This window comes from Epinephelus lanceolatus, chromosome 1 (assembly GCF_041903045.1).
Source record: "Epinephelus lanceolatus isolate andai-2023 chromosome 1, ASM4190304v1, whole genome shotgun sequence".
Lineage (NCBI taxonomy): Eukaryota > Metazoa > Chordata > Actinopteri > Perciformes > Serranidae > Epinephelus > Epinephelus lanceolatus.
In genome coordinates, this window is record NC_135734.1 from 23,590,154 (window position 1) to 23,617,040 (window position 26,887).

General features: G+C 42.6%; 1 protein-coding gene across 4 annotated transcripts in view; it reads left to right on the top strand.

Annotated features, from left to right (window-relative positions):
* Window positions 1-26,887, top strand: part of ndrg3a (ndrg family member 3a) — a 42,747-nt gene that overhangs the window by 10,262 nt on the left and 5,598 nt on the right. For 2 of the 4 annotated variants that reach the window (XM_033626673.2, XM_033626674.2), the window contains exons 2-14: window positions 5,687-5,770; window positions 8,503-8,535; window positions 19,978-20,083; window positions 20,246-20,366; window positions 20,644-20,706; window positions 20,801-20,861; window positions 21,854-21,940; window positions 24,225-24,281; window positions 24,712-24,815; window positions 25,896-25,961; window positions 26,053-26,104; window positions 26,216-26,263; window positions 26,363-26,398. In XM_033626673.2, the coding sequence (XP_033482564.1) occupies window positions 5,714-5,770; window positions 8,503-8,535; window positions 19,978-20,083; window positions 20,246-20,366; window positions 20,644-20,706; window positions 20,801-20,861; window positions 21,854-21,940; window positions 24,225-24,281; window positions 24,712-24,815; window positions 25,896-25,961; window positions 26,053-26,104; window positions 26,216-26,263; window positions 26,363-26,398 (891 nt within the window). In that variant the 5' untranslated portion in view covers window positions 5,687-5,713. Of the gene's footprint in view, window positions 1-5,686; window positions 5,771-8,502; window positions 8,536-14,766; window positions 15,169-19,977; window positions 20,084-20,245; window positions 20,367-20,643; window positions 20,707-20,800; window positions 20,862-21,853; window positions 21,941-24,224; window positions 24,282-24,711; window positions 24,816-25,895; window positions 25,962-26,052; window positions 26,105-26,215; window positions 26,264-26,362; window positions 26,399-26,887 lie in introns of those variants that run through there. The other 2 variants (XM_033626675.2, XM_078167540.1) reach the window with 1 other exon arrangement.

Sequence of the window (26,887 nt, forward strand, 5' to 3'; positions counted from 1 at the left end):
GTCTTATAATTCTCTTACCAAACGGCCCGGGTTAGAGCAATAATCTGGAACTGAGCCTCGTCACAGTCCATTACCTTTACTCCAGCGGGATTGCTGCCTCTGCAGACTGGGAACTGTAAACACAGATTTGGCCTGGTTAGGAAAACTGAAGGGGAAAGAAATTTCTAGTGATGTTCCTCTGGATGGAAGAGTAAGGCGTCACCACAGTGGTGTCTTGGCAGGGATAAGTTGTTTTCACTTGTTTGTAGCCCTGACAGCAAAACACTCTTGCACATAAAGAAGGGTGGACATAGAAGTTTGGCTGTCTGAATGCTTGGCAGGTGGGTAGTATCTCTGGAATTTGTGCTGGCCTGTTTTCTGTTGTGATGTGAAGCCTGACGAAGTGCTGTCTGAAGACTAAGACTCCAGTTGAGGACAGACATGCTTGTGTTCCTCCGTGATAGGAACTGTCATTAGAATAATTTGGCTCCCAGAGAAAGCAGACAGGCAGATGACACTACTTCCTCTTGCTGAAATTGAATTGGTTATTAGCTGTGTCCCAAATTAAGGGCTGGATCTTCTGATTGATGCAGCCCATTTAGGTGTGTCCTCAGGATGCTTCGAAGGCCTCAATGAACCTGCTCCTTTGCTCTAAGGAAAACGGTCTAGAATCACAGAGTGCAAAAATAATTTTTCATTTGAATGGTCTTTGTTAAGTATGGACAACTGGAAAAAAAGTGTAATTTCTATGTAATCTCCAGGCTGCTAACAGGAACAAACGTTTTTTAAATTTTGGCAGCAGAAAGCTCATTTGGGAAAGACCTTGTCATAATGTACTCCTTCTAGAAATGCAAATCTTTGAAGACCCAGCCCAAGACTTTGGGCGCACCAACAACGCTCTGTCTGAAACATGTGGTGTTGATGTTGAACAGGAATAAAAGATGAGTACAGTTTTTTCTTTGTATGATACTAGTCAAGTCATAGTTGTGTCTCCCAGGGAAAACTACTGCAGCGTCTTTCATAATTCATGATCAAAGACCTTTACTGCAAGTCAATAGAAATACATGGTTTAGTGTAGGAAATATTGTAGCTACTTTTTCAAAACTGGCGGAAACAGTTTGTGCTACAAGGAAACCAAAACATTCATCTAAATGTATGCACTTTATGGACGGCTTTCAAGCAAGAAGCACTTTTGCATGCCGCAAAAAAACATCCTTTAAGTAGAGCAGCATCAGAGGGTAGTTTGAAGTAAATATAATAAATAAACCATCATGTTTTCTAACACACAAAGACACATCTACAATGATTGTAGATGCTCTCTTTACTTTCTAACTGTAACATTTGTATTAGATAATAAGTCATCACGCAGCACCTGTCTCGGTTGACAGTTGCATTTAGGTTTGTTCAAATTAGAGCCAATGCGCTGGAAGTGACACGTTTGTTTTTTTCTACATCAAAGTCTTACATAAGCCCATTTTTATCACACTTTGTACAATTTTGTCTTACGTGGCAGATTGAGTTTAATAGATAAGTCTTTGCTGTAAACCTCTCCCCACTGCAAAGGATGACAATGTGGCGTCAGTTAAGGACTTCTGCTTTATATCACCATGGCAATACTCCTGATGGCTGAGTCATAGTCTCCATAGAGACCCGGAGGAAGGTTAATATGAGGTCACAATGGTGACATTCACCTTGGTAAACCTCATGCCAGAGAGGTCAGAGTGAAAGAACAGCCATGACGGAAATAATGATGACAACGAGTGAATCGGAAGTCACGGTTGCCATGGCAATAAAGAGGAAAGAGGACTAATCGAAGGGGCTAAAGGGAGGGTCAGCCTCACAGCTGGGCTCTCAGTCGTCCATCATGCAGCCTGCCTAGACTTCCTGACGGCCCAAGGTGAGATGGAGATGGTTAGACAAAGACAGGGAGAGAGTGCAGGAGGAGGAAAATGTGGGAGGGAGGGAGGAAAAGTGGGAGGAGGAGGAGGAGGGGATGTGTTCATCGATCACTCGGCGCCGTCTGCTGACATGGCAGCTACAGGACTCCTTTGTGTTGGCAGGGACGCCATATATCTACAGTAGGTGTTTTGGCGCACGTGCCTGTCCACACATGCATCCATTCTGGCACCTTCGCTTCAGCATTAAGGTAAAGGCATGTCCTCTCTCTTCTTACAGCCGTAGAGATCAGAGGATGTGAGTGAGATAGGTAGCAAGTGCTTGCCAAGAAGAGAGGAGAGAGAGGGGGGATGCTAAATAAGTTATAAATTTATTAAACTGACATATCTCACCATGCCTTTGCTGTAAGTAATTGTGTCAAAATTGAAAATTATCCAGTCTCCCAGAGGCAGCACTGACACCAGGCTATAGGTTGACCTTTGCACCGCAGACACCGGGCCTCATGTGGTTTCCTTCTGACACGATTTGTTTCTGCTGCCGTTTGTTCGCCCAGCTCAGTGTCCTTGTCCCTCGCTGCGTGGCATGATATTTAGCACTAAGATGAGGCCCTTGCTGGCAGCTACATGCTATGCAGGGAAATGGACCTGAGGAACAGATGAGGGAAATCATGTGTGAGAGCCAGCATGCAGTTCATGTGTTACTCATCTCCAAGCGGAAGAGCGGAGTAAAACGGAGTCTGATGTCAGGGAAACCATTTGTGAGAGCAATCCAGCACAACAGACAGACCTGCTGCCGAGGCTGGAGGGACTTGTTCTACATCATCAGCTCTCTTCTCCCCATCCTCATCCACATTAATGGTATGGTGTGAATATGGGACAAAGCTCGCTGCACAGATTGCAAATGGAATTTCTCTCCTGTCATCTGGGACTACTTTTCCTGATTTTCCATTCCAATTACACAAAGCTTTGCTGTCATATCTAGACAGTTTGCCATTTGAGTTCCTGTTATTGTCCGGGGTAAACGCTGCTGAAAGCACCTGCTTTGAGCTTCTCTTCATCAATTCTTCTCATTTCTACTCTCTCTCTATTCCCCTTGTCTCCTTGCTTCACATCTTGTCCCTTGGGGCTAGCCCAGCTTAGAATAAACATCGGCAACCAGCTTTGTCTCTATGGCAACAGCTGCACATGCTGAACGGTAGAACAGGCATGGAGAAGGTAGAAAAGGGTGGCGATGGTGGTGTGTGTTGCTAAATGGAATCTAGTGTTATTTCAGGTGATTTGGTGCTCATTTGTGAAAGTCTGGGATCTTCTTGAGCCCCCCAGGGGGCACGTCTTTCTTTCAGGTAGAAACCAAAGGAAGAAGCACAGGATGATGGTGGGGGAGTGATGGTAGCTAGTTGCCCGGGTAACCCAGTATAAGGGGTCAGTGGGGTTGGGCTGTGAAAGCTACCCAGTCAGTCTGTCAGTTGGTTTAAGCTCACCCTGACCCCGTCTCCCTTAACACCTCGATTACCCGGCTAGCCTGTTTACAATTAAAGCAGCTTTTGCCTCCATCCCACTTTCTGTGACAGCCTGAGGAAGTGTTGGATTGATCCGGCCAATACGCTCAATCCGCTCAAGCATGCAGAGTATTTGTTTTTCTTTTTTCCTTGTTCACTTGTCTAAATATTATTTAGTTCCACCATTGAGCCGGATTTGTCAGCAGGGATTTTGCTGGGCATGTTTTCACTCCCCATTCTGATGGCTGAGTACTTCTAACACTCTATGTTTTTACAGTATTTTCCCCCTGACTGTTTTATGTAATTTGAGGATTGTGTTCAGTTGTGCCCATCTGCTTCTTTGGTTGTTTCCAAGCAAGTTGCAATTTGTTGCCAGAGCAGGATGGCCTCTGACCTGATTCATGCGTCAACAGGCAGCTGTCTGTTCAGACCTTTGTCAGGCAATCAGAGGATAAAACCGCTGGTAACACAGATATGGTGTGACATCATTACCGCTGGAACCTCCCACTGTTAGTTCAATTCTGTATCTTCACTGACCAACCCTGAAGGTTATCTGATACCAGCATCTCAAGGTCGTTCCAGGGAAGTTGGCTCAGACTCCTCCAGTTGGCTAGTCTGCTGCCCAATTGCATTTGCCTTTTCTTCTTGTTTGCTATATGTGCATCTGCTCTGATAAATGCAATCTTCCTGTATCAAGGCTGTTTGTGGTGTGGTGCAGGCCAATTTGGCTTTGTCTTCCAGTTGTAAGCATTGACCTAGAAGAAGCAGACACTCCATCTGCTGCTATGTGCAACATGAGCCACCCTCTTGGGCTGAGCCAGGTAATTCAATACCACTTCCTGTCCTCACCTTGTGCTAACAGGCAAGGCCGAAGAGCTACCATTTCAGGGAAAGTGGGGGAGGGGGACACTTTTATGTCAGTGTTCTTGTTCCGTAATTATGTGCACGGACAAACGGCTGGCTTCAAGGAGAAAACAAATGAGGTGGGCTCTAGAGCTCCTTGTTAAACCTGGGCTGATCCATCTTTGTGTGTGTGCATGTTTGCACACCACCTGTGTGGACTGGAAGTGTGACCTTTCCTGAAGAACTGATAGAGAAAATGCCCTCTGTCACATTCCCAGCTGACTCTTGTATCATCATATGTATCAGAGAATGCCTGTGTGGAGTCAGGAAGACAAGTTACCCTAGAGAGAGAAAAAGACACTGTCATGGCTGGACTTGTGATTTAGCTACCTGCTGCCACCTCCTTCAGTCCCATACTAATTGATCAGTATCACACGAGTAGGTTGTGTTGTCATGAACTGCACCTACTGAAAGGAATAGTTGATTAATCATTTATGTCATTGCAAAGCTGAACTGTCTAACTTGCTATAGTTCCTATTTCTTAAACTTATGAATTTGCATTTTTCTCAGTTTTAAATCATTTGAGTAACTTTGGGTTTTTGGCCGCTGTTCAGACAATACAAGGCCTCTGGTTACCTCACTGTCAAAAAAAAAAATTGATGAGCATTTTATGTTCTCACATTGTATAGTCTAAACCAGTGGTTCTCAAACTTTTCCTGTCATGCCCCCCTCAGAAGCTTAAAACAGTCATGACTTGTCAATCATTAAAGGAGCTCAATTCAATAATCAGAGCATTAATGTAGCAGCAAACAATTGTTTGCTATGTAAAGATACAGTGCAGTCATGGCGTCCTGAGCAGAGAAGTCACTCTCCTTCAGTGTGTTGTAATCAGAGCTTCTCTGTTCTTTGTTGTGGTACACAGCTCTTATAATCATGATGAAAGTCATGTACAGACAACCTTGGAATCATAGATGCGCTTTAAATATTGTATAGAGTTCCTTTAACAAAACTGGGGAAATTTGTAATAAAATCAGCTAAATTGAATTTTACTGAAACTAACAAAAATTCACATGGCGTTATGACCGCCAGTTTTAGAACTAAACTGGTAGAAAAGATTTCCTCACACTTAAACCTATACAGTGTTTCACTTTATTCTTGAGCTTTCCGTCTATTAGCCCTTCATCAGACCTCTGGTCTAAACAGTTATTCAGTTAATTGAAAAATGAACCACCTTATTAATTGATAATAAGAAGAGGTTATTAGTTACAACAAACAGGACCACCATCAAACATGATTCAGATATGAATCCAGACATCGTTTGAAGAATGTTATTCAGTCATTTTGGGCATTTTCATTTGTGCCAACAGTTTTTTATCTATGCAATGCTCTCACAATGCACAGTTTTGCTTTCCTAACTGCTGATGCTTATTATTAGCGAGTATAATGTCTTCTCTTTGTCTTCTCGGACAGAGTGGTTTACAGTGACGAGACAGGAAGATGGATGAGTTGCAGGATGTACAGCTGACTGAGATCAAGCCGCTGCTGACCAATAAGGTGAGTCATGGGTGCCCAGGACACTGACAAGCTGCTGAGGCAACAGGCACACAAGTGATCTCATATGTAGCACCACACATACAAACTAAACAGACATGTTGTGTTTACTTTAAGTGAATTAGCACCCCATATGGTCCTCCTAGGCAAATACATACGCTAATACACTCTGCATGCACACTCTGCAGTCCTGTTCATCAAAGTGAATTATTCATATCTGCTTGACTGTTGAGTTGGAAAAGAAAAAAAGGGAGCGAGCAAGTCAAAAGAAAAAAAAATGTTGTAGACGGATTGAGGCAAGAGAGAAGAAGAGAAGCAGAGCGTATAGCGTAAGACACCCAGAAAAAACAGACAAGCAGCAATGAGGAGAGATCAAAGGAGAAACTTTGAGAAACTCATCTCTCTATTTCTAAGAGCTTGAAAGATTGTAGCAAGTGAGCGACTGCAAAAACAGAAGGGAAGTATGGAGGGGAAAAAAACCCCAATGGCAGATCAAAGCTCTTCCCATCCTCTTCGAGCCTCCTCCGCCTTCTTTTCCCTGCTCCGTCTCAACAGCTGATTAGCTGATTAGAAAGACTGTTTTGTTCTCCCCCCAGGCAACTGTCACTAACAGTCAGGAGGGTATAGTGCCTCCGAGGAGAAGTGAGTAGTGAAGTATCAGGTCTGAGGGGATTGTGTAAACTCAGTGGGGGGGTTTAAGGAATGAACAGGAGTGGATTTCCTCGTGTCGGGGTGCAAGCTGCGTAAGGTAGATGTCTTGTGTGAGGTGACGGGTGGGGACCATACATTACAAAAGCCATCTGAATGAAGGATACTGGTACTGACCTCTCACTCCACCTAGTGGCCAGCACAATAAAAAGACAAGTCAGGAGTCTTAAAGGCAGATGGAGATCATGACATGATGACACTGATGTAGGAGGACTCTTTCTGATCCAGTGTAGAATGAAAACATGTTCTGATTTCCATACAGATAACACATTTATGAATGATTGCACTGATTATTCAGCTATGTATGAGGAAGAACTGAGCACTGTCAGTAGCACCAAAGCAATCTTAACAGTAATGTTGACTCCTTGTGTAGTGCAACAGCTGGCAAAATAGTAAGCATCAAGTTTTTAGCCAATCAGATTATGTGGAATAAACTTGTAAATTTATTTTAAAAAAACTGTCATCAATTTCCTCAAGATCTACATTTAGAGGCTAGTACACCTGGTATGAGCATGCATCTTGGGTGACCTGATAACAAGTGGACAACTCTAAGTCTGTCTGCTCACACCTGGCTTTAAAATGCGTAACAGCTGCAAGAGTGTGAGCTCCGCGCTGGAAACAGTTGGTGAGAGTCCACGTGCACACACACAGTGACAGGGCTTACTGTTAGCATCATACGGCTAACATTACCTATTGGTTATTAATGGGTATAATGACAAATTCCAGCTGGTTTGGTGTCGGTTTGGGTTTGTGCTAACTGGAAAGACGTTAAAATTACTGTTTGGGTGGAGAGTGGCTCCAGATATGGTCCTTCAGCTCTGTGTCTAATCTGTGTAACAGCAGCAACAGAAAGCTTTTCTGGTGGGGAGTCAGATAAACAAGGAGGTCAGCTGAGTGGGCTGTCCATCAATGTGGCCCAGGACTCATTAGCGTACACTGTTTTAAAAGGATGTGGTCATATGCAGCCCAGACCACCTCCAAATGTGGTCTGAGTGAGTGTATTTTAAGATGTATTGAGGACACATTTGGTGTACTTAGAGCGGCCTACTTGTGATCCAGTCACTCAGGGGGTATGTTAATACCAGGTGTAAACGGGGCCTTAGTTACTTCCTGTACTTTCATCTTGTCAATACAATATTTTAGCACCGCATTACAGCAAATAGTGTTCACTTTATCCAGAAACATGTTTTTCCCATGATTTTAGTTTATTCTATTTCAGCAGGGAGCAGAAAGAGAGAGCTTTATAGCCACCATCTGCCTCTACACCCATATGCACCCTACTGGTCTGGCCTACAACTGAATCCCACAAGAATCTTCTTTGTTGTCGCTGCCCACTCTCGCTTTTCTGCCCATCTAGTCTGTAGCTTCCTGCTGTCTGATTAAAGACAAAACACCAACTGAGATAATACTCTGTAAAAATGCCTCACCATTATTTATGTAATACATTTGCAGAAAATGAAGTTGTTAGAAAACCGAAAACTAAACTAAACTAATGATGGCAATTTAATGTACGTAGAAGACCGCAGTATGAGGTTTGCTGTGAAAACTGGCTGTGATCAGAAAATTGACACAATTATGTACCCCGACTCCAATAGGTTGGACCAATAGATGCATAAACAACTAGATGAAGTGCTCGCCACAGTTTTGTGATCTGGCCACAATTGTCTACCTGAATGCCACTGCCACAGTGTGCTGAAAACAAACTCATCAGACATGATTATTGTTTGTAATAACCAAATGATTTGATCTGATTATGACAAAATATAGTACTAAACAGAAGTCGTTAGAGCTTTAAAAAGTGGGTCGCAGCCAGATTTATCTATTTGTTCACACGTGACTACTTGGAGCAGTATGTATGTTGAAGAAATCCCGCATGTCGTGGCACCTGCACTGCAGTGCGTTCCATCAACAGTGAATAAACCTGCATCTGTGTTACACAAGTACAGTATAATTATTGGCTTTATGTATATAGAAATATGGTATGAGCCTATGGTAAATTTGAACTGCCTCTTTTGCTTTTCTTGCAGAATGCACGCAACTTTCAGGATTTTGACTGCCAGGTGAGTGCTCCTCTCTTCTTCCACAAAAAAGCCCTGTCGTGCCATGGTTTGAGGAGATGCTGTCAGTTGAAGGGGGGTTGGGGCATTGGGACATGGCCCCATTCCCCCCCCCCCCCCTACTGCTGAACCCATTTGTTTGCTTGCCCTACATCTGAACATTGTCCCCCACAGGCAGTATCCAGTTTTACAGTACACCACATGCTAGGGAAATATAGGATTTCTTTTGTGTGGATACATCAGTGAGGGTTATCCAACACACTGGCCAACAGCTTTTCAAGGTGACAGCATTTTAATGTTTTTGTGGCAAACCATTTTGGCCCAGCTTGTTCTCCAAGTTTGTCCTTTGCTTAAGCTGACTGTGAGCACAACAGAAAAACAATGTTATAGCAAAACAGGCTCCTTCCTGATGGACCTGTTGTTGTTGCTAATGTGCAAGTGTGTGTGTGCACAGGGCAAAGGTCACATCACATTGGTCTTATATCATTTTAAATTCTCTATAAGCTCATGCTATTGTACTACTACCAGGTTGTATACAGAAAACAATAATGAAGAAGGTTAACATGAGTAGAATAGACTATAATTTGTTGGGGAAATGTTAGAAACAAAGAGCCTAAGTTCAGACATTGATTTTAGGACTTCTTGTTTTGCATGGCTGTATACTGTACTGATTTTCCTGGTGTTTTCGTAGACTGAGTGTGGGTCATTTGTACTGATGTGAAAATCACATTAGTGGCCTATTTGTTGTAGTTATGGCATAGTTTGGGATACAGAAAGGTATACAAAAGCACACACATCCAGACGATGAACACTTGGCGCTGGACAAGAGATCAAAGATGGAACACTGAACTATACTCCCATAAACATACTTAATTTAATGACCACCAAGGTGACGTTTTCAGTGCTCATCAGGGTTTGGGATATACCTTGTAAGCAAGATTTAAAGGTTAGCATTGTGTTGGCTTGTTTTTCTTAAAACAAAGCCTATGGGAGTGACAGCTGGATCAGCCATACTAATGACCATTTAAAACACAAACAACTCTCACCCAAATTTAAAAATCAGAGAACTGTTCATTAATTCATGCAAGGATGGACATCCACCCAGACCACACATTTAACCACTAGTACCCAATGTGAATACCGTGAGTCAGACGGGAACCCCTAATCACATGTCAGCCCACACTCTACTGTCCAATCCTGCAATAAAGACAGAAAAACGAAAAAAGTAAGCAAACAGTGGACTTTTTTTAGTCATACAGTTTTGTCTTCCTGTGCAGGGCTTTAAGAACATCGTGCTGGCCAGCCGTTGAGAACAAAATGTACAGATCAAGTCTAGTACAAGCGCTAACACTGCCTCTAGGGATCCTTACAGAGTATTCTTTCTTAGTAAATGTCAAACAGAGACATACAAGTGCAGTGATTTAAGACATCTTTTATGTCTTAGCTAGTGTCCTCCACAGTAAGACTGTTTGTGTGATTGTTTCTGTGCTTGCCTTTTCACCGTAAGCATCTCAGTTACAGTCAGGTCTTTTTATGTGATAATTTAAGCGTAATTATCACCCAAGAAAAAGAAGTACTGGCCTTGAGCAGGCACTGTTCCAGAAACCCTTCTTTGATGGTTTCTTTGCATGGGGAGTAGGATCGCCGGCCCTCCTCCTCTTTGCTGTAAAAGCTGCTTTTTTTTTTTTTTTGCAAGGAGTCTCCTGCATGAGGAGTGACTTCCTACAGGCAAGCCCTCTGCTGCGTTTCATGAGCATCCCGACTGCAAAGGGTTAAATCTTTCATCCCCCTCTCACTTTCTGCAGTCACGGCTGCTTCCAGCATCCCACCATAGCTAAATATAGCTCCTGCAGGCAGGGGAGGAGAGTAAAGCATGTTAGCTGGAGCAGGCATGCTACATGCTTCATTCCTGTCTGCATTGTCACAGATACATTAACATTCATAAAACGCTGCAGTCACTCAGCTGCTCATATTTTCAATGTCATAGTTCTTTACTCATCCTCTTGTGATTCAGTTCAGGTTCTGCAGTTGTACTTTAAAGAAAGGGTTGTACCAGAATTTGTGTCAGTGGTATTGAGGCAGACTTAAGTGTATGTGACCTAATTTCCGTGGCAGCCATTTTGACCTCACATGGTTACATTTGGGAGTCGTGATGAATTATTAAGACAATCCTTAAACTGGTGCTTATTTAAATGCTACTTGCAAATTTTTCTTTTAAGTAATGTTACTTTAATAATGAAGGGAGATATGATTAAAAAAAAAAAAAAATAAATAATGAAGTGAGATTTGATAAGCCTTTTTCCTGGAAATCCAATTTGACATATCTTGGCAGTAAAGCACGTGTATATCATAAAATTAAGGATTACTGAATTACATTTAGTTGCTTCAGTTTCAAAGTCCTGATAGTATGCATCCTGACAGTATGCATGCCGGCTCACTGTCACACTGTCATGGCTTGAGTGGCACACTTGAATAGAGGTGTTATTAGTAACATGAGAGTCTTTCCTACTATGATAAGTCAAAGTGTCTGCTGTAAAAATGGCCAGTTGTCAATTTAGCATGCAGTTCTTTTTTCTGAACCTAAACTTTGGTCCTTATAGAAATAAAAATGTATGTGTATTTCTGTTTTACATGCCATAAGCCAAAAATAGGATAACCTGATATCCCAGTGCAAGTCTTGCAACTCACCTGCCTGATTTTACGGGCAAATGGTAAGAAAAGAATTAAACATGTCATTTTTTTTTTCTAGAGATGATGATGATGGAAGTAGCTAAGGAGTGAGCCATCACTCTTCCTTCCCACCTCTGCTGAAAGGTGCAAATGCACAGTGCTGATTGGGCACTCTGGCAGCAGGTGAAGACAAAATTTATGAGCTGAAGTGCAAGAGAGCACTTCGATTATCTTGCTTGCTTACTAGATATTTACCAAATAGCTCATCTAAGCTAAATTGTGGTAGCAAGTTATATTTTACTAAAATACGGGCTAAATTAAAATGTGCTATTCACAGATTTTTTTAACTTTGGTTCCAATTCTCCTCAGTGGAAATGTATGAAATGGTAGCTATTTTAATCTCATGCCTTTTCTTTGCAACAACTGTTATTTGATTTTGAAGAGCAATCTCAATTTAATTTATAAAGCCCAATATCATAAATCACAATTTGCCTCAGAGGGCTTTTCAGCATATGACACCCCTTTGACCTTGGACCCTCACAGCAGACTAGGAAAACCAGTAGAAACCTCAGGAAGAGCAACTGAGGAGTGATCCCTCTTCCAGGACAGACAGACATGCAATAGATGTTGTGTAAAAATACAGTAAAACAACCACAACAACAGCAAATGCACAGGAAAAAAAACAAGAGTGAAAGAAAGAACAAAACAGAATATAAGCACTAACACAACCTTAATTGTTTAGTCGGAATAACGACCAGTTGCCAGATTTTCTGAAAGAGTCCCTCCCTGTTTGACAAAGTGAATCAAATTTTCTCTAAGTGTAAAACGTGTATAAACAAATGCACAAGATTTTTCAGTATCATGCATTTTTTGTCCAGGTGTAGGACAAGACTCAGCTTGTTGATTTAAGATGAACTGATAGAAGCTCAAAAGTGATGTAAAAAGGTGTGTAATTTCATTGCACCTGACTACCACTGTCACACAGTTTAGTAATGCAACAACAGCCGGTGCCCACATGCAGTACAAGACATCAGTAGCAGACTTCCCATGAATACAGTCTGCATGTGGGGGAGGGGTCCTCATCGCTACCACTCTGGTTAACGGTGTGACATTCCAGCAGCTGGAGGACAAATCCAGCTGCTCTCCTCTTGACTGCGACCAAAGCTCCCACCACAGGCGGTCCTGAGGTACTGCAACAGTAATATCAAAACCCCTCTGCACCTGCATGAGGAGAGAGGCGTAGATGGAGGTGGTGATGACGTGAGGTCAGAGAGGAGAACCCAGAGGGTGTGTTGCTGCAGTCTGGGAACCATAAGATGTCCTGCTTCTGCCATGATGAAGCGAGGGGTGGGGGGTGAGTCAGCCTTATCCGCCCATGGGATCTGCTGTGTTTAAAGTGCATACTTAAGAACACTGAGTTACCTCATGGTGCTGGAAATGGCTGACTGTACACTTTAAAAATAGAACATCTTAGGGTTGATGGTGTTTGCTGTGGAGAGAAAAACGTTATGAGGGTTTCCATGGAATCTGAACAATTGTGATGTTTTTGTTGATTAACTCAAAATATGTTGTGTATTTGTCATTATGAGATTATTTTTGACATTATTTCCACATAGTCACACATCAGTCATCACCTACTAGGTTTCACATTTTGTAATTATGTCCAGTTATGATACCATATCTCTTTTTGACCTTGTACCATTCCAACACAAAAACTAGAAGAAGCTGTCTACTTTGTTTTCCACACAAATGGCTGCCAAGTCATGTCCTCACTGTCTCATTAAACTCAGCAGAGGGCGCCATAAGCCTGTCAATTGTGTGGCTGGAGGGCTCTGTTTTGTGTGATGTGCTTTTAGTCCACTGTGCTTTTCTTGTTGTTGATTGTCTGTTCTGAAGATAGGCTCAGGCACTGCAGAAACGTCATGTATTGCACAGATGTTGCTCAGTCACCATCTTGGAAGAGGATTACATTGACAGAGTCATGTGGTACACCATGTCATGTCATGTAATCGGGTTGACATTTTAATACAAAATGTTTTCCCGAGCTTGTGCATTTTTAATTTGCTTGTACATGTGGTAATTACACCTGAGATTCTGGCTGTGTTAATGCAAAGCTCTACATTGAACTGAGCTATGCAGACCAGAGCATCACTGTGTGCCTTTATGGCTGCAGAGTCCTGCTGAGACACACAGTGACTCAGTGTATGACACAGAGAGGCACTTGCTCTGTCGAGGAAAGGATGAGCATGTGTTTGGTCACACACACCATCTCTATGAGCTGATGTGACCAATCACATGTACACCATAACCTGGCGTAGCATCACAGTGTACGTGCAATTAGTCACGTCCCCCTCCTATCTGGCTTGAAAGAGTGGAGATGGAAACAGTGTTATTCATTTTTTACAGTCCCCCCTACCCTGTGGAAAAAAAGCTCTATGGAAATAAAATGTTTAGAGATTCTGCTCTCTTGTGGCATTATATAGCATAGATCATATGTGTAACATTGATACCTGCATTACTTTATTTGTTTAGTCTGTAATTAAGTGTTTATTCCTTAAAATGTACATACATTACATGTGAGTCAGTGGCACCCTCTGTGGGTTAGGACAGGAAACATTTAGAGGAGAAACAGCAGTTTGCAACCAAACCTGCTGCTACATTGACTAACCAGTGAAGTGCCCCGTGTCTTTGTAATCCCACCCACTCTGTGCGGTTTGCATGTGAGCCATTGGCTGCACAAAGAAAAGCGTGATATTCTGCACTGCCAGCATTTGTGCAGATGACAGAGGAGAGTAAAAAAGGAGAGATCAATAAACTATGTGGATCAAATGATTCAGAGGCAGGTTGAGAGGAAATAGATCCTCTCATGCAGGGTTGTGAATGGGAAATAAAAATAGTAGCTTGGCTTATTTTCTGGTAATCCTGGAACATAATGAGGGTTATCTTTTGAATGTCAATACTGAAATGAATGGTAGAGCAGTGCAGGAATATTAACACGATAATGTTGCAGTATGAGCCAGCATATGCAGCAAAGCTGTTGTAGGTGTATGTCAGACTGCTGCATTTTACACCAATGCTGCTGAGTGACTCTCTTGCAAATTGGAGACATTAGCAGGGTGTGATTGTTTATATTTATGCTGAGGTATTTCTTATTTGGATGCTGAGGTCACCTACAGTCTTCGCCCTCTTCAAGGTGAAGCTAAAATGAACCTGGAGACAATTGTTGCTCTGTCTCAGTGATGAGCAGCCATTTTGCTGATGCAGACCACAGCCCAGGGTGAGCTGTCAAAGTCAGCCTCCTCTCCTCTCCTCTCCTCTCCTCTCTCTTCACTTTATCGGTATCATGGCGTGACGTCAGCAGCCTGCTCATTTTCCAGGACTGCCTCTGCATCCTTTGCACCCCATCACCCCTCTTCCACGCACCCATCCCTCTTCCTCCCACTCTTCCCCTCCTTTTCTCTTCTCTCCTCTAAGCCCCACCCTCTCCCTCTACCCACCTGACCCTCTGCAATCCAATTAGACGCACCGGTGGCTGGATGTACGGACGCGCTGTGACTACCAAGCACAAACTGCAGTCTCACTCTCCTCCCTCCTCTGTCTCTTTTCCTGCTCTCTTTCCCACCTCTTGTCTCTGTCTCTCTCCTGTTCTCGCTGCATCTTATCCACCCCCCTCTTCTGCTTTCATTCAGATTATTTATCCATCTCCTCCTCGCTCCCTCTGCTGTGTCTTTCTCCTCCCTCTCTTCTTCGTCTTCCTTGTTGCCGCTGCTCTTGCCGCCTCACCCCTACATCCCTCCCTTCCTACGAACGCTCCCGCCCTCCTCCTCCTCCTCCTCCTCCTTTTGGAGATCTTCAAAGCTGCCCAGCACACACTTGCACATAGCATAACACACTCCTCTCCTGCGTGGGAAAAACATGTCAGCTATTCTGGATCTGGACCAGATTGCATGCTCTGGGAATGGAGTGGTGAGTGACAAATGCATCTTGCCTGTCTTGATACACCTGGCTGGGTCCTTGCAGCAGGGGGTTCTGGTTAAGATTAGGTATGGAGGTCGTTGTGCTGTTTCCCCAAAGAAGGTGACAGCAGCTGGTTCTAGGGAGGGAAAAGCTGGTGGTGGTCTTTCCTGGCTTGGCTGTCACCACCTTCAGGAGACGGCTGAGACTTTTGGCTTTTTCTCTCCGGGCAGCTGCTAGTGTGGGGTGAACATTTGTTCAGTGTGTGTGTGTGTGTGTGTGTGCCTACAGGTCACACAGTGCCCATGTGTGCAGTCTGCATAGTCAAAACATGCTGAGGGTGCAGTGGTGCATTTTTATGTGATGATATGAAAGATGCATGTGTGTAGTGCTCAAGTGTCTCTGAATCTGCAGATGCCACAACCAGAGGATGTGTACGTGCCTGTCAGCATATTGGTGTCCATTCATACTGTCATTGGTGTTTGTATGTTTCAGGTTGCATGTTTCTGTATGTCTCAAATGTGTATTTTTGTTGTCATCCATAACTGCAGGGATGTGTGTTTTCTGTGGATGGTGCATACTACCAGCATTGTCTTTCGTTCTATGTTATCACCGAAAACAGGCAGGGAGGTCACTCACCCCCCACACACTGTAGCTACACACCAAAATCACTGAAGCGGATCCTTCCCTCCCCTGCAGAGTTTGTAGTTTCAACCCACTGCTTTGATGACACACATACGTGTACTGTATGTGTGCTGCAGGTGGAGGGGGCTGTGTTTGTGTCAGAGGAGAGCAGGCTGGCATGTACCTGGGATGATCCCGCTGGAGAATATGTATAGGAGACATTAATGTGTGAATGCACATGTCTTCGTGTAAACAATAAATTCATTTACAGGCTGCTGGCTGCTTGGTGTTTCTTGCCCTGTAATGCTGCTCTCAAGGGGTGATTGATGCTGTTCCTGGCAGGGCGTGGAGAACAGGGAGGAGGGGGAGGAGGGATTGATAAGAGAAGGATTGCGGGAAGAGGAACAGCATGACATACTGCTCTCCTTTTTCACTTCCCTCATCCTCCTTCAGTCAGGGACCAAAACCCAAGTGCCTACCCCCCATTTTGCCCCGAGCAACTTCCTGAAGCCCCTCTCCTCAAAGCACAAACCCCTACTCAGTATTCTTGTCTCACATACGTCCCTCCAAACATTCGCACACACTTATTGTCCAACTACCAGCCACTATGAATGTTTAAAGATGAAAAGGGGTTGCTGCCAATGCAGTGCTCTCCTTCTTTTTTCCCCTCAGACTGTCCAGGCTGGCAGCCCCACCCCATGTCTATTTTCTTGAGATGCTGCTGTGTGTACATATATACCCATATGTGTCTGTGATAGGAAACAGTGAGAGGCAGCACTCACAGATCAATACAGCTTTTAAACTATGCCAAGAGCTAAATGAATAGATAAAAGGTCCTTTTCTTTACTTCCTTTCCACAGCCCTTGTCTCCATGGTTCTCCACCCCTGTTTGTGCCAGGACATGGCTGGAAGGCATGATAAATTAAGCAATGGCTCCTCCAGTTTTAAGGCACCCTTCAGTTAGTCATACAGGACTCCCCTGTCTTCTCTGTCCTCCTGTGTCTGTCACTCTGTCTCTGCTTGCTTTCACGCTCCATTTCCTCCCATCCACTTCCAGACTCTCTATCTCTTGTACTATCTGTCTCATTTTCTTTTTCTATCCCCCCCCCCAAGTTCCCCATCACCTTTTTCATTTCCTTTCACCGATGGGGTGTACACGCCTGCTTTTTCTGGCGCATGTACAGTGCACGTACATGACAGGAGGCAGACATTTGCACAAGTGTGTTTGCCTTGTTTCTTCGAGCAAAGCCTCTCTTTCTATACTGAGTGTCCTTGACTCTGTCCTTGCATTAACAACAAAAATTCTGCAGCAGCACAGCCACAGAGAGTTTCCTCTCTTCTCCGTCTATAACAGGTTGTTCTGCCGCCCCACCAGGCCGCGGTGGCAGAATCGTTTCATTATCTCTGAAAAGGTCTTCGATGAGTCCAAGGCCAGCTGTCAGCAGGAGCGTTTCTTCATGGTTTATTCCATCTCAGGTTGATAGGTTATATTCAGTATCGGTGGTTTGTAGTACGGAGTCAGTGAGGTTTGCTTTGTGTTGTTTTCATGTTTTGTGCAACAGGCTAATCTCTGTGCCAACACCCACACAGATGAAGATATCTTGTTCCGTCACTGACAAGAGGAGTATTTTTTCCTTTTGTGTTACTGTGTCCATTACAGATTGCAGATGCAAATTACTGCAGCCTTGTCCTTGAGAATGTACCTTTTTCTCCTCTGTAGAGATTGTGACACATATCCATCAGACAAATGCCTGCAGTGGGAACCCAGAGGAGGGAAATAGTCAGAGTCACGTTCCCTCTGTGTCTGTCAGCCATAACCTGTGTCTCTCGTCCGCCCAGGCTCACTCTCTTTATTATTGATGACCAGTGGGCCTTGAGACCAGGCAAGCATTAGGCCCCACCCTGGTGCTCGCCTGTGCAGTACACATACACATGCACGTTGCCACGTCATGCACACTCTTGTATGCAGCACTAAGTCATGCTCACCTTGGGAAGTGTGTGTGTTTGTGATGCTGTGAATCTGAGGCATGGATGTATTTAGAGACCTGAGGCATGTCTGGAAACTGGCTTTGTTACTTCCTGTATACCTTATCACTTCCCGTTATATCATTTCCTACACTCTCTCTGAATCTTATAAACATTCATGAGAGCCTCTGATGTTTTTGCTGCGTCATCTTTAAAGTACTTGCCCCGATTTATCTTAACCACATTTCTGTCTTACAGTCCAAGTAAGTGTCAATTTAAATGGAAGTTTTTAAACCTGAAACCCATTTTCTCATGTTTTGTGTGTAAGTGCAAACGGAGACAACAATTTTTGAAACTGGTCCAGTATTGAGAAAGAGCACGGCAGCCGGCAGCAGCAAAACAGACTGCACTGTAACCACATGGGACAATAATGCAGCTTCAATTTACGCTCATTAAAAGTGCTTGATTTTGCCACTGATAGGCTCAGATCGTTATTCTCAGTGTAAGACAAAGAAATAAAACATTTTTCTCTACCTTTTGCTTGATCCGGTCTGTTCTAATTTCTGTCCAACCAAGTCTCATTCAAAGAGAAATCATGTTCTAAAGTCTTACGAATTTAATTGAGTTGCAGGAAGGCAATAACGGACAGATATCTTATTTCCTTGTCAGACACTTAGAATAACAATCTGAGCCTGTCAGTGGCAAAAACAAGCACTTTTAGTAGTCATACATGGACAATGCACTATTGCCCCAGCTACCAGCTGCTTAACCAGTTTTAAAACTTGTTGTTCCCATGAATCACTTTGATACAAATACATGAGAAAATAGGGTCCAGGCTGAAAAATACCTGTTTCCCTTTGAGCCATTGATGTGTGTTTTTTGTAAAAGCACTGTGAAGTACTCGGGGTACGTACGTTTGGGCTTCCTTGTGCTCGATAGAAAAAGTTATTGAAAAGAAAGCGAAGGAGAGAATGAAGCTGGTGTGAGCTCTTTGAATTTTAATGGGTCTTCCTGCAAAGACATTCATTTTTGCAGAGTCATACTTGGATACAAAGACTATTTTCCCCGGATGAAAAGACTGTTTCCCAGACAGCCCAATCTGTGCTTTGTTTGTCCAAGAGTACAATGAATGTGTGGTGGAGAGGAGGCGCATGCTTTGCATCCTCAATCTGAGATAGGAACCCCAAATGTTGTGATCTTTGAGTGTTTACTTTAGGAAATATGCATCCCCTTTATCTATATTTTTGTAAATAAAATACTCATCTCTCTGTACAAGTTTTGTTTTTGGGTGTAATTTTTTCCCCTTTTTTGTATTTTTTTATTTAAATGTGCCTACTTTATGAGTCAGTTTGGCATAAATAGCTCAATGTAGCTGAAATAGTTACATGTTTATGGCTGATGCGGGATTCCCATGGATTACCTTGTGTTCTGTGCTTGGCTGAGATAATGTTCATGTAAAGAAAAAAAGCCCACACAATATAATTGATATTCCACAGCCTGAAGCATAAATCTGTCATATTTTAAAACAATCCTATGAATTAAACAGTCCTGAAATGGATTTGTGGTAGTAATAATATTGTCTGTGCAGCCACAGCATGATGTACTGTACTGTAGCTTATCTCTCTGTGCCATAGAACTTCAGTAATGTAAAGTTGTTTTTTTTTTGTTTTTTTGTTGTTGTTTTTTGAAGAACTTGAAAGCCCTGTACAATTGAGTCGGATGACATTCCATCATTACAATGAACATGCACAGTGTTGTATATTTTATGACTGCATTTACTATCTCTAGTGAGAGAGCATGCTCGAGGATTTATACTACTTTCCTAGTTTGACAAGCCAAAAGAATTAAACTGCATTGGCAAGGCTCATCTTAATGAAGGTATATGTCACCCAAATGGCTCCTTTAGATAGATTTTAATAGTTTTTAGTTGAGGCTGGAGTTCTGGGGCAAAAGCTATACCAGGCCTTAGGTACAAAGACAGATTTGTTGTTGTTTTGTTTATTTATTAACACCAGAAATATCCTTTAAATGTGACAACATTGGCCATGACACAAACTGGACAACACACATGTCACTTTAAAGATATACATAAAAAGAGTAACAGACAATCTTGCATAGTACACTTTAAAGTAGTGGAATATTAGGTCTTGTGAGCAAGCCCTTTCTCTTTACACACATCATGTATTTTTCCATCAGTCTTGAATGGTACTTTCTTCTTCTCTGTGGCTGCAGGAGCATGACATTGAGACTCCCCATGGCGTTCTCCATGTCACAATGAGAGGTGTTCCCAAGGGCAACAGACCCGTCATCCTCACCTATCACGACATCGGCCTCAACCGTGAGTCAGCCAAAAATAGACTCATCGATTCACAATGTCATTGATGTGATGTAACTGTTTTGTTTTAGCCTCTGCACCAGACAGTCTCACTCAGGTCCTTGACGGAGTTTAAACTCCCGACCTCTCACATTCTGTGGGTGTCCTCTGTTTGCACCCTTCTAGACAAGTCATGCTTCAACACCCTGTTCAACTATGAGGACATGCAGGAGATCACACAGCACTTTGCAGTGGTTCACGTTGATGCACCCGGCCAACAGGAGGGTGCACCTCCCTTCCCCAGTGGGTGGGTGTCAGACTGGTTTTACATGCACTGATAAATGGGAACACATTTATTCCAGTGCTGATGTAGCAGCTGCAATCAATTTATTTAGTAAGAATGAAAAGTGAGCTGGTAGTTCATTTGCTAATGGATGCACATTCATTGTCCAAGCTATTAGTCAAGAAGGAGTTAGAGTATTTGAATTTATGATGAACTCAGTTTTCGTGATCAATTCAAACATGAATAAATGACTCCGTACTCACGACTCACATGGACTCACGTGCATTTCATCTGTCTCCAGTTATCGCTACCCGACCATGGACGAGTTGGCTGAAATGCTGCCCTCTGTGATGACTCAGCTCAAGTGAGTGGCCCCTGTGTTGATGGCTGATCAATGGTCATGTGCATAAATTAACTATTCACCTCCAGTCACGCAGTAACCAGCCATTTCTCTGCAGGGTCAACAGCGTGATCGGCATCGGCGTGGGTGCAGGAGCATACATCCTCACCCGCTTTGCAGTAAGTCCCCATCCTGACCAGAGCGCCTACACTTTCAACCCTTCCATTTTCCAGTCTTATGCCCCCCTCCTTTCTGTTTCGCCTGTAATAATTGGAGGTTTTCAGGCCACACAGCTTGTTACACTGAACATTAAAGCCTCCCATCAAGCCCACACAGGGCATCAGGTTGCTCCACAGTCTGCTGCATGCGCTTCCGTTCCCCAAATGATGAATCACCTTGGTGATTCTCTCCTTTTCAGTTGCTTACGTCTTGTTTCCGCACAAGCTAAAATAAGCACGATGTGTACAATAGAGCAGAAAGAGCTAGAAGTGACAGAGAGGAGCGAGGAGGCAGTGAAAGATAAATAATAGAAAGAGGGGATGGTGGCCAGGGTAAAAAGGGGAGGTGTAGGGATTAGTCATACCGCCAGGCTTTCTATGGAGAGTCTGTTCTTGTTTAGAATTAATGAAGAACATTGATTCTGAAATGCATTTGCTCCGGCCGGCTTGGAACAAAATGTCTTTGCTAGATTTATAGCAGCTGTTGCTGCACTGCATTTGTATCGTGTTGAAAGCAGCATCTGCAGTATTCCCTCAGCATAGGGCGAGATGGAGTTTAGATTTCCCCAGACATCCTCTTTCTGTCTTCAGGCCATTCCAAAACCGCACTCCTTAATTTAGAAGCTCAGGATTCCATCTTCATTGTTTCATGTCTTCATTTTAACGAACAGACATGCCTCACTTTCTATCACTTTGCAGTGGCTTCACCCTGCATCTGCACTGTTAATGAAATGCACAAAATCCTGGGCAAAAACTTGTGAAGATGTAGCTATGCATAGGCATAAACCACACACGAACACTAAACCACACTGTAGGTTTGCACAAGAGGGAAAACTGAACATTTTAAGTATAGCACAGCACACACAATGCAAGATAACACCAATGTTGGGCTATTTCACTGGTCAAAAAGTCATATTCTAAGTTGGCACTGACATGCGTCCTTTCCCTCCCAGCTGAACAACCCCACCCTGGTGGAGGGGCTGGTTTTGATCAACATCGACCCATGTGCTGAGGGCTGGATCGACTGGGCAGCTTCAAAGGTCAGTATTACCACTGCATCATAAACCTAGAAAGTCATCAGTACATTCTGCAACATAGAGCAGCTTAAATAATTAACCAGCCATTTCAGTTCAGTTTCCAGCCATTTGTTAGGTTGCTATTAATGAATGCACTCACTACCCAAAGTATACTATTTTAAGCTCTCTGCTTAATGTTGTTTATGTCTGGCATTTTATTTTTAGACTCATTTATATGATGCAAAAACTAAAGAAGATTACTTGAAATAAAATCATGGATGCTGACAACGAGACACTGTTTACATTTCCAATGTTTATCAGCCTGTCAGTTTATTATATTTTGCTTTTTACTGTTTACTTATTAAATTGCCTCTTGGTTTTCACTGTTTACTTATTTTAATTTTTTTTTACAGGTTGCCCTGTATTTTCTTACTGTTTACTTATTAGACTGATCTGTGTGTTTTTTACTGACATTTACTAATTATATTGCTTTGTGTTTTTTTTTAACTGTTGCTTCTTGTTTTCACCATCTCTAAAAATGATTATTTTATCTTATGATACACCTGATAATATATTGTTATGAGTAAGGATAATAATTTAAAGAGACTTAAAAAAAAGTAAGTGTACAAGTTATAAGTGTTGGATTAATGGCATAAAAACACAGGCAGGGGCTCTAATCCTGTGTTAATTTGGTTTTACCTGCAGTTTTTAGGGTTAAGGGTCATTCATTTAGATTAGTTTCATTTTGAGTTAGTCGTGCTCTGAAAGTGCAGGCAAGAACACAATGGGTCATAATATAGTACTGTACTACTGTACTTACACACTGTGAACTGTATACTGTTGTGTGTACTATACAAGCTGCGTTAGTGTTACACACAGTAGTCACAGAGCCAGGGGGAGCTTAATATGACCTTTGTCCCATAAAGATTATAATCACCACACTTCACATGTTCTTCAGTGAATATTTGGCCCAACTAAGCCAAATGTATAAAAGAAAATGATAAAATTACTTAATTGAGAGATTTGTTTTAACATTTTGTTTTTATTGGATGGTGACAGTAGTGATGGAGAAAGAGAGAAAGTGACAGAAGTGTTTTACTTGAAACAAAGCTGCCTGGCTTGAATCAAATGGCAAGGTTGCATTTATAATAGTGTAAGGGTTGCAACTAATAATTAATATCATTGTCTCCTAATCTGTTGTTTATATGTTTTTAATCAGTTCGTTGTTTGGTCTATAAAATGTCAGAAAATGGCGACATTGTCAATCAGTTTTTCCCATAGCCCAAAATGACGTCCTCAAATGTCTTGTTTTGTCCACAATCCAAAGATATTCAGATTACAGTCAGAAAGGAAAAGGGAAACCAGAAAATATTCACATTCAGAGAATCAGAGAATTTTTAAATCGGGGTGTCGGTGGATTAGTGGGTAGAGCAGGCGCCCCATGTACAAGGCTGTTGCTGCAGCGGCCCAGGTTCGAGTCCAGCCTGGGGCCCTTTGCTGCATGTCGTCCCCCCCCTCTCTCTCCCCCCCTTCAAACTTACCTGTCCTGTCCATTAAAGGCAAAATGCCCTAAAAAATATCTTTAAAATTACTCAAGTCTTTTAATCAATTATCAAATTAGTTGGCAATGAATTTAATAGTTGACAACTAATCAATGTGCAATAGATGCGATAGATATGCTGGCTTGGTTTAACTCAATTTGACACATTTGTCTTGGCACGTCAGCCCAGCGTGGCAGGGATTTAGATCTCCATACAACAGGGCAACCCACTTGAAGATATATCTTAAGCTGCTGACACCCTTGTCTTGAGTCGATGAAGTTTAAAAAGCAGTGTCCTCTTTGTGCTGTTAACTAACTATACTACTGTGCAACAGTTGATGGTAGCCAGCTACTTATCTTTGAGGATTTTCAGGATGTTGCTGAATCGTTACTGAATGTTGCTGAAATGATGGTGAGGCCCATCTGACGCCACTGCAACCTGCTTGGATGCAGTCAGACGATGGTCCATCGTGGGCGTTGTGGGCCACATTTTAGCGCATTTAAACTACTAATGGAAACACAAATCATCACATGGTTTGACTCGGTGTGGCCAAAAGTGCCAATGGAAATGCCCTACTTGTCCACCAGGACACCACTTCCTTCACAATTTCTTAATTTAGATAAGACTAAAAACATTAAATCTCTCAGTGCATACACAAGGTATGAAGACAGAGGCATGGCAACATAGCCATAACCATAATTTTCCTACATGAATAAATAAAAAAAGTCATCTCTGTCCTAACTGGATCTTTCCTTTCTCCTGTGCAGCTGTCTGGATGGACCAGTAATTTGGTGGATATCGTTATGTCTCACCACTTCAGCACCGTGAGTTTCCCTGGCAGTACATCACTCACCATGTGCTTTTTTTTTTTAGTGTTGTTGACCTTTTCATTGACAATGTGAAACACTAACTGAACGTCAGGAGGCTTTTCTTGATTTCCCTCGATGCCTTTACCTCATCTCGCTCTTATAACACACTTGTAGTAATTATTCTATTTCTGTCCTCCTGGATATATAGACCGGTGGATTGTGACATGTAAGATCACAGACTCAGTTTAATAACTGCAGTGCTGAAGCTAAGCATACTGTATATCCCACAGCTTGTCTGCAACAAGACTAAATATAAACAGCTCCCTGTACATTCAGTACATGCTGCTTACATGCACTTTATACAGAGACTACTTCTTATTTCATCGGAGCTCTTTATGGCTGTCTGCTGCAAGGCAGGATTTATTTACTCTGCTCTGTTCATCAGGATGAGCTGACAGAGAACCAGGAGCTGATCCAGACCTACCGCCTCCACATCGCCCAAGACATCAACCAGGACAACCTGGCCCTCTTCTGTGGCTCCTACCAATAGTGTGTACATTGACTGTGCATTAATGTTTTTCTAAGCAGCATTTTCCCTCATTTATTGTGGTTTTGATAGAGCTAGGAATCTCCAGGCACCTCACGATTTGATTCTGATTCAGAGGGCTACGATGTGATCATTAATGCATTTTATTGCATCCAAATTTTATATTTCTATACGTCATTTATTTATCTCACTGTGTGACTACTTTTAAAACAAAACATATATATGTTGCCTAAGCTGGGTGCAAAGCGACGCAAGGAGCAGATGGGTTGTGTTTTGTCTCTTAATTAAAACATAGGTGTTTGTTCGGTGTAACATGAATTCAAACAATCAGAGTGTCATCTCCCATTCTCTTCAAAAGCCAGGTGCACCTGCACCTTTCACAGCATATTTTCCTATTAATGATGTATTAATTTACCCACCTGCCACTCATCCATGCCATCCTGTGTGTGTAACAAGCAGAGTGTACGCGTGTTATGATCCCACTTATGTGGGTGCATTCTACAATGTGAATAATGCACCCTTTAATTGACAGGAAAATACTGCGCTGTTGACTTTAGATCAGGTTTGCGTTGGTCAGTGGTGCAGTCGCTGTCTGCTGCCTCAAAGTACCAACAATGACCTGACACCACACCTCATTTAAGATCTACACATCTATAAGTGCACAGATGGGCCCAAGTATATTTGCTACTTTCACAACCTGGGCGCTGGCTGTGAAAATGACAACTGTGTTAGTCTGAAACTGTTGAACTGGGCTATGCACCACTTTACGCCAGGTGTAAGATAGGGCCCATATTCTTTCAAGAGAGAATCGCAATGCATCTAAGAATCTATTTTTCCCCCAACCCTAGTTCTTGATCACATTTATGAGTATGGATGAGGCATGTAAATTCTGTGAGTGTGTGCTAAGCCAGATGTGAATACACAGAATAAAGTAATGCATCACAAAACACAAAGAACAAGTATTTTATATGAACTCATAAGGTGCACAGAGAATCAGGATTTCTGCTGAGTCACCCTGTATTTTAGCCAGATCACATTGTTTCAGCTCTGCTAACTAATTGTAATTTGTCTCCCTGCACCAGCCGCACAGACCTGGAGATCGAGAGGCCAATTGTCGGTCTGAATGAGGACACAGTTAACACACTAACGTAGGTTTTGAGACTTAGAAAACACAGAATACCATTTGTTTCGGAGTCCACAGTTTTAAAAATACTTACACTTCATCTGTTTCTCATCCAGATGCCCTGCGCTGCTGGTGGTTGGTGACACATCACCTGCTGTGGAGGCTGTGGTGAGTTATGATCCATCATCTCAGTTACCTAAGAAGCCTTGGGAAGCATTTGCAGTTATTTCTCTCTCTTTTTTTTTTTAGCTCAGTAGTAACCTCTTGTTGATGTTTCAGGTGGAGTGCAATTCTAGGTTAAATCCTACCAAGACCACACTGCTAAAGGTGAAACTTTTTGTAATAAATTTTTTAATTAATAAAATATAATAAACATTTTTTTGAGTGTACAAAGACTGTATTAATAAGACTTTTCATTTTACCCAGATGGCTGATTGTGGAGGTCTGCCCCAGGTTGTGCAGGTTGGTTTTTCAAGTTTTTGGTTTGATCACTCATAGGGATGTGAATTGAGAACCGGTGCCAGTTGAGAACCAGTTCCAAATTGTCCGATCCATCGGAATCTTATGCCTCAGAGCTTATCGCTTCCTTTTATCGATGCCGGCATATTTTTCTGACAGTTGCGCATTGCAAAATAATGATGTCAAACCCATGCGCCGGCACTGCTCGAGACTTGCAAGTGTGGCTTCAGTTCACAAGAAAAGATGACATCAGTGCTGCTTCTGATGTAGGGGTGTAGGGGTGTAGTAGTAGGTCCACAAATGTCATGTATTTGACATTCTACCCACGAGAGCCACTGCGGCTCGACTGAACAAGTGAGCAGGTGTCATTGTGCAATCACAAAATTTGTGGCAAACGGTTTGCATCCTTTCACAACAGAAGAAGAACCAGAATTTTGGTAGATTAGATTTAGGAGTGGAAATTACCAGATACAATATTATCACCATACTGAA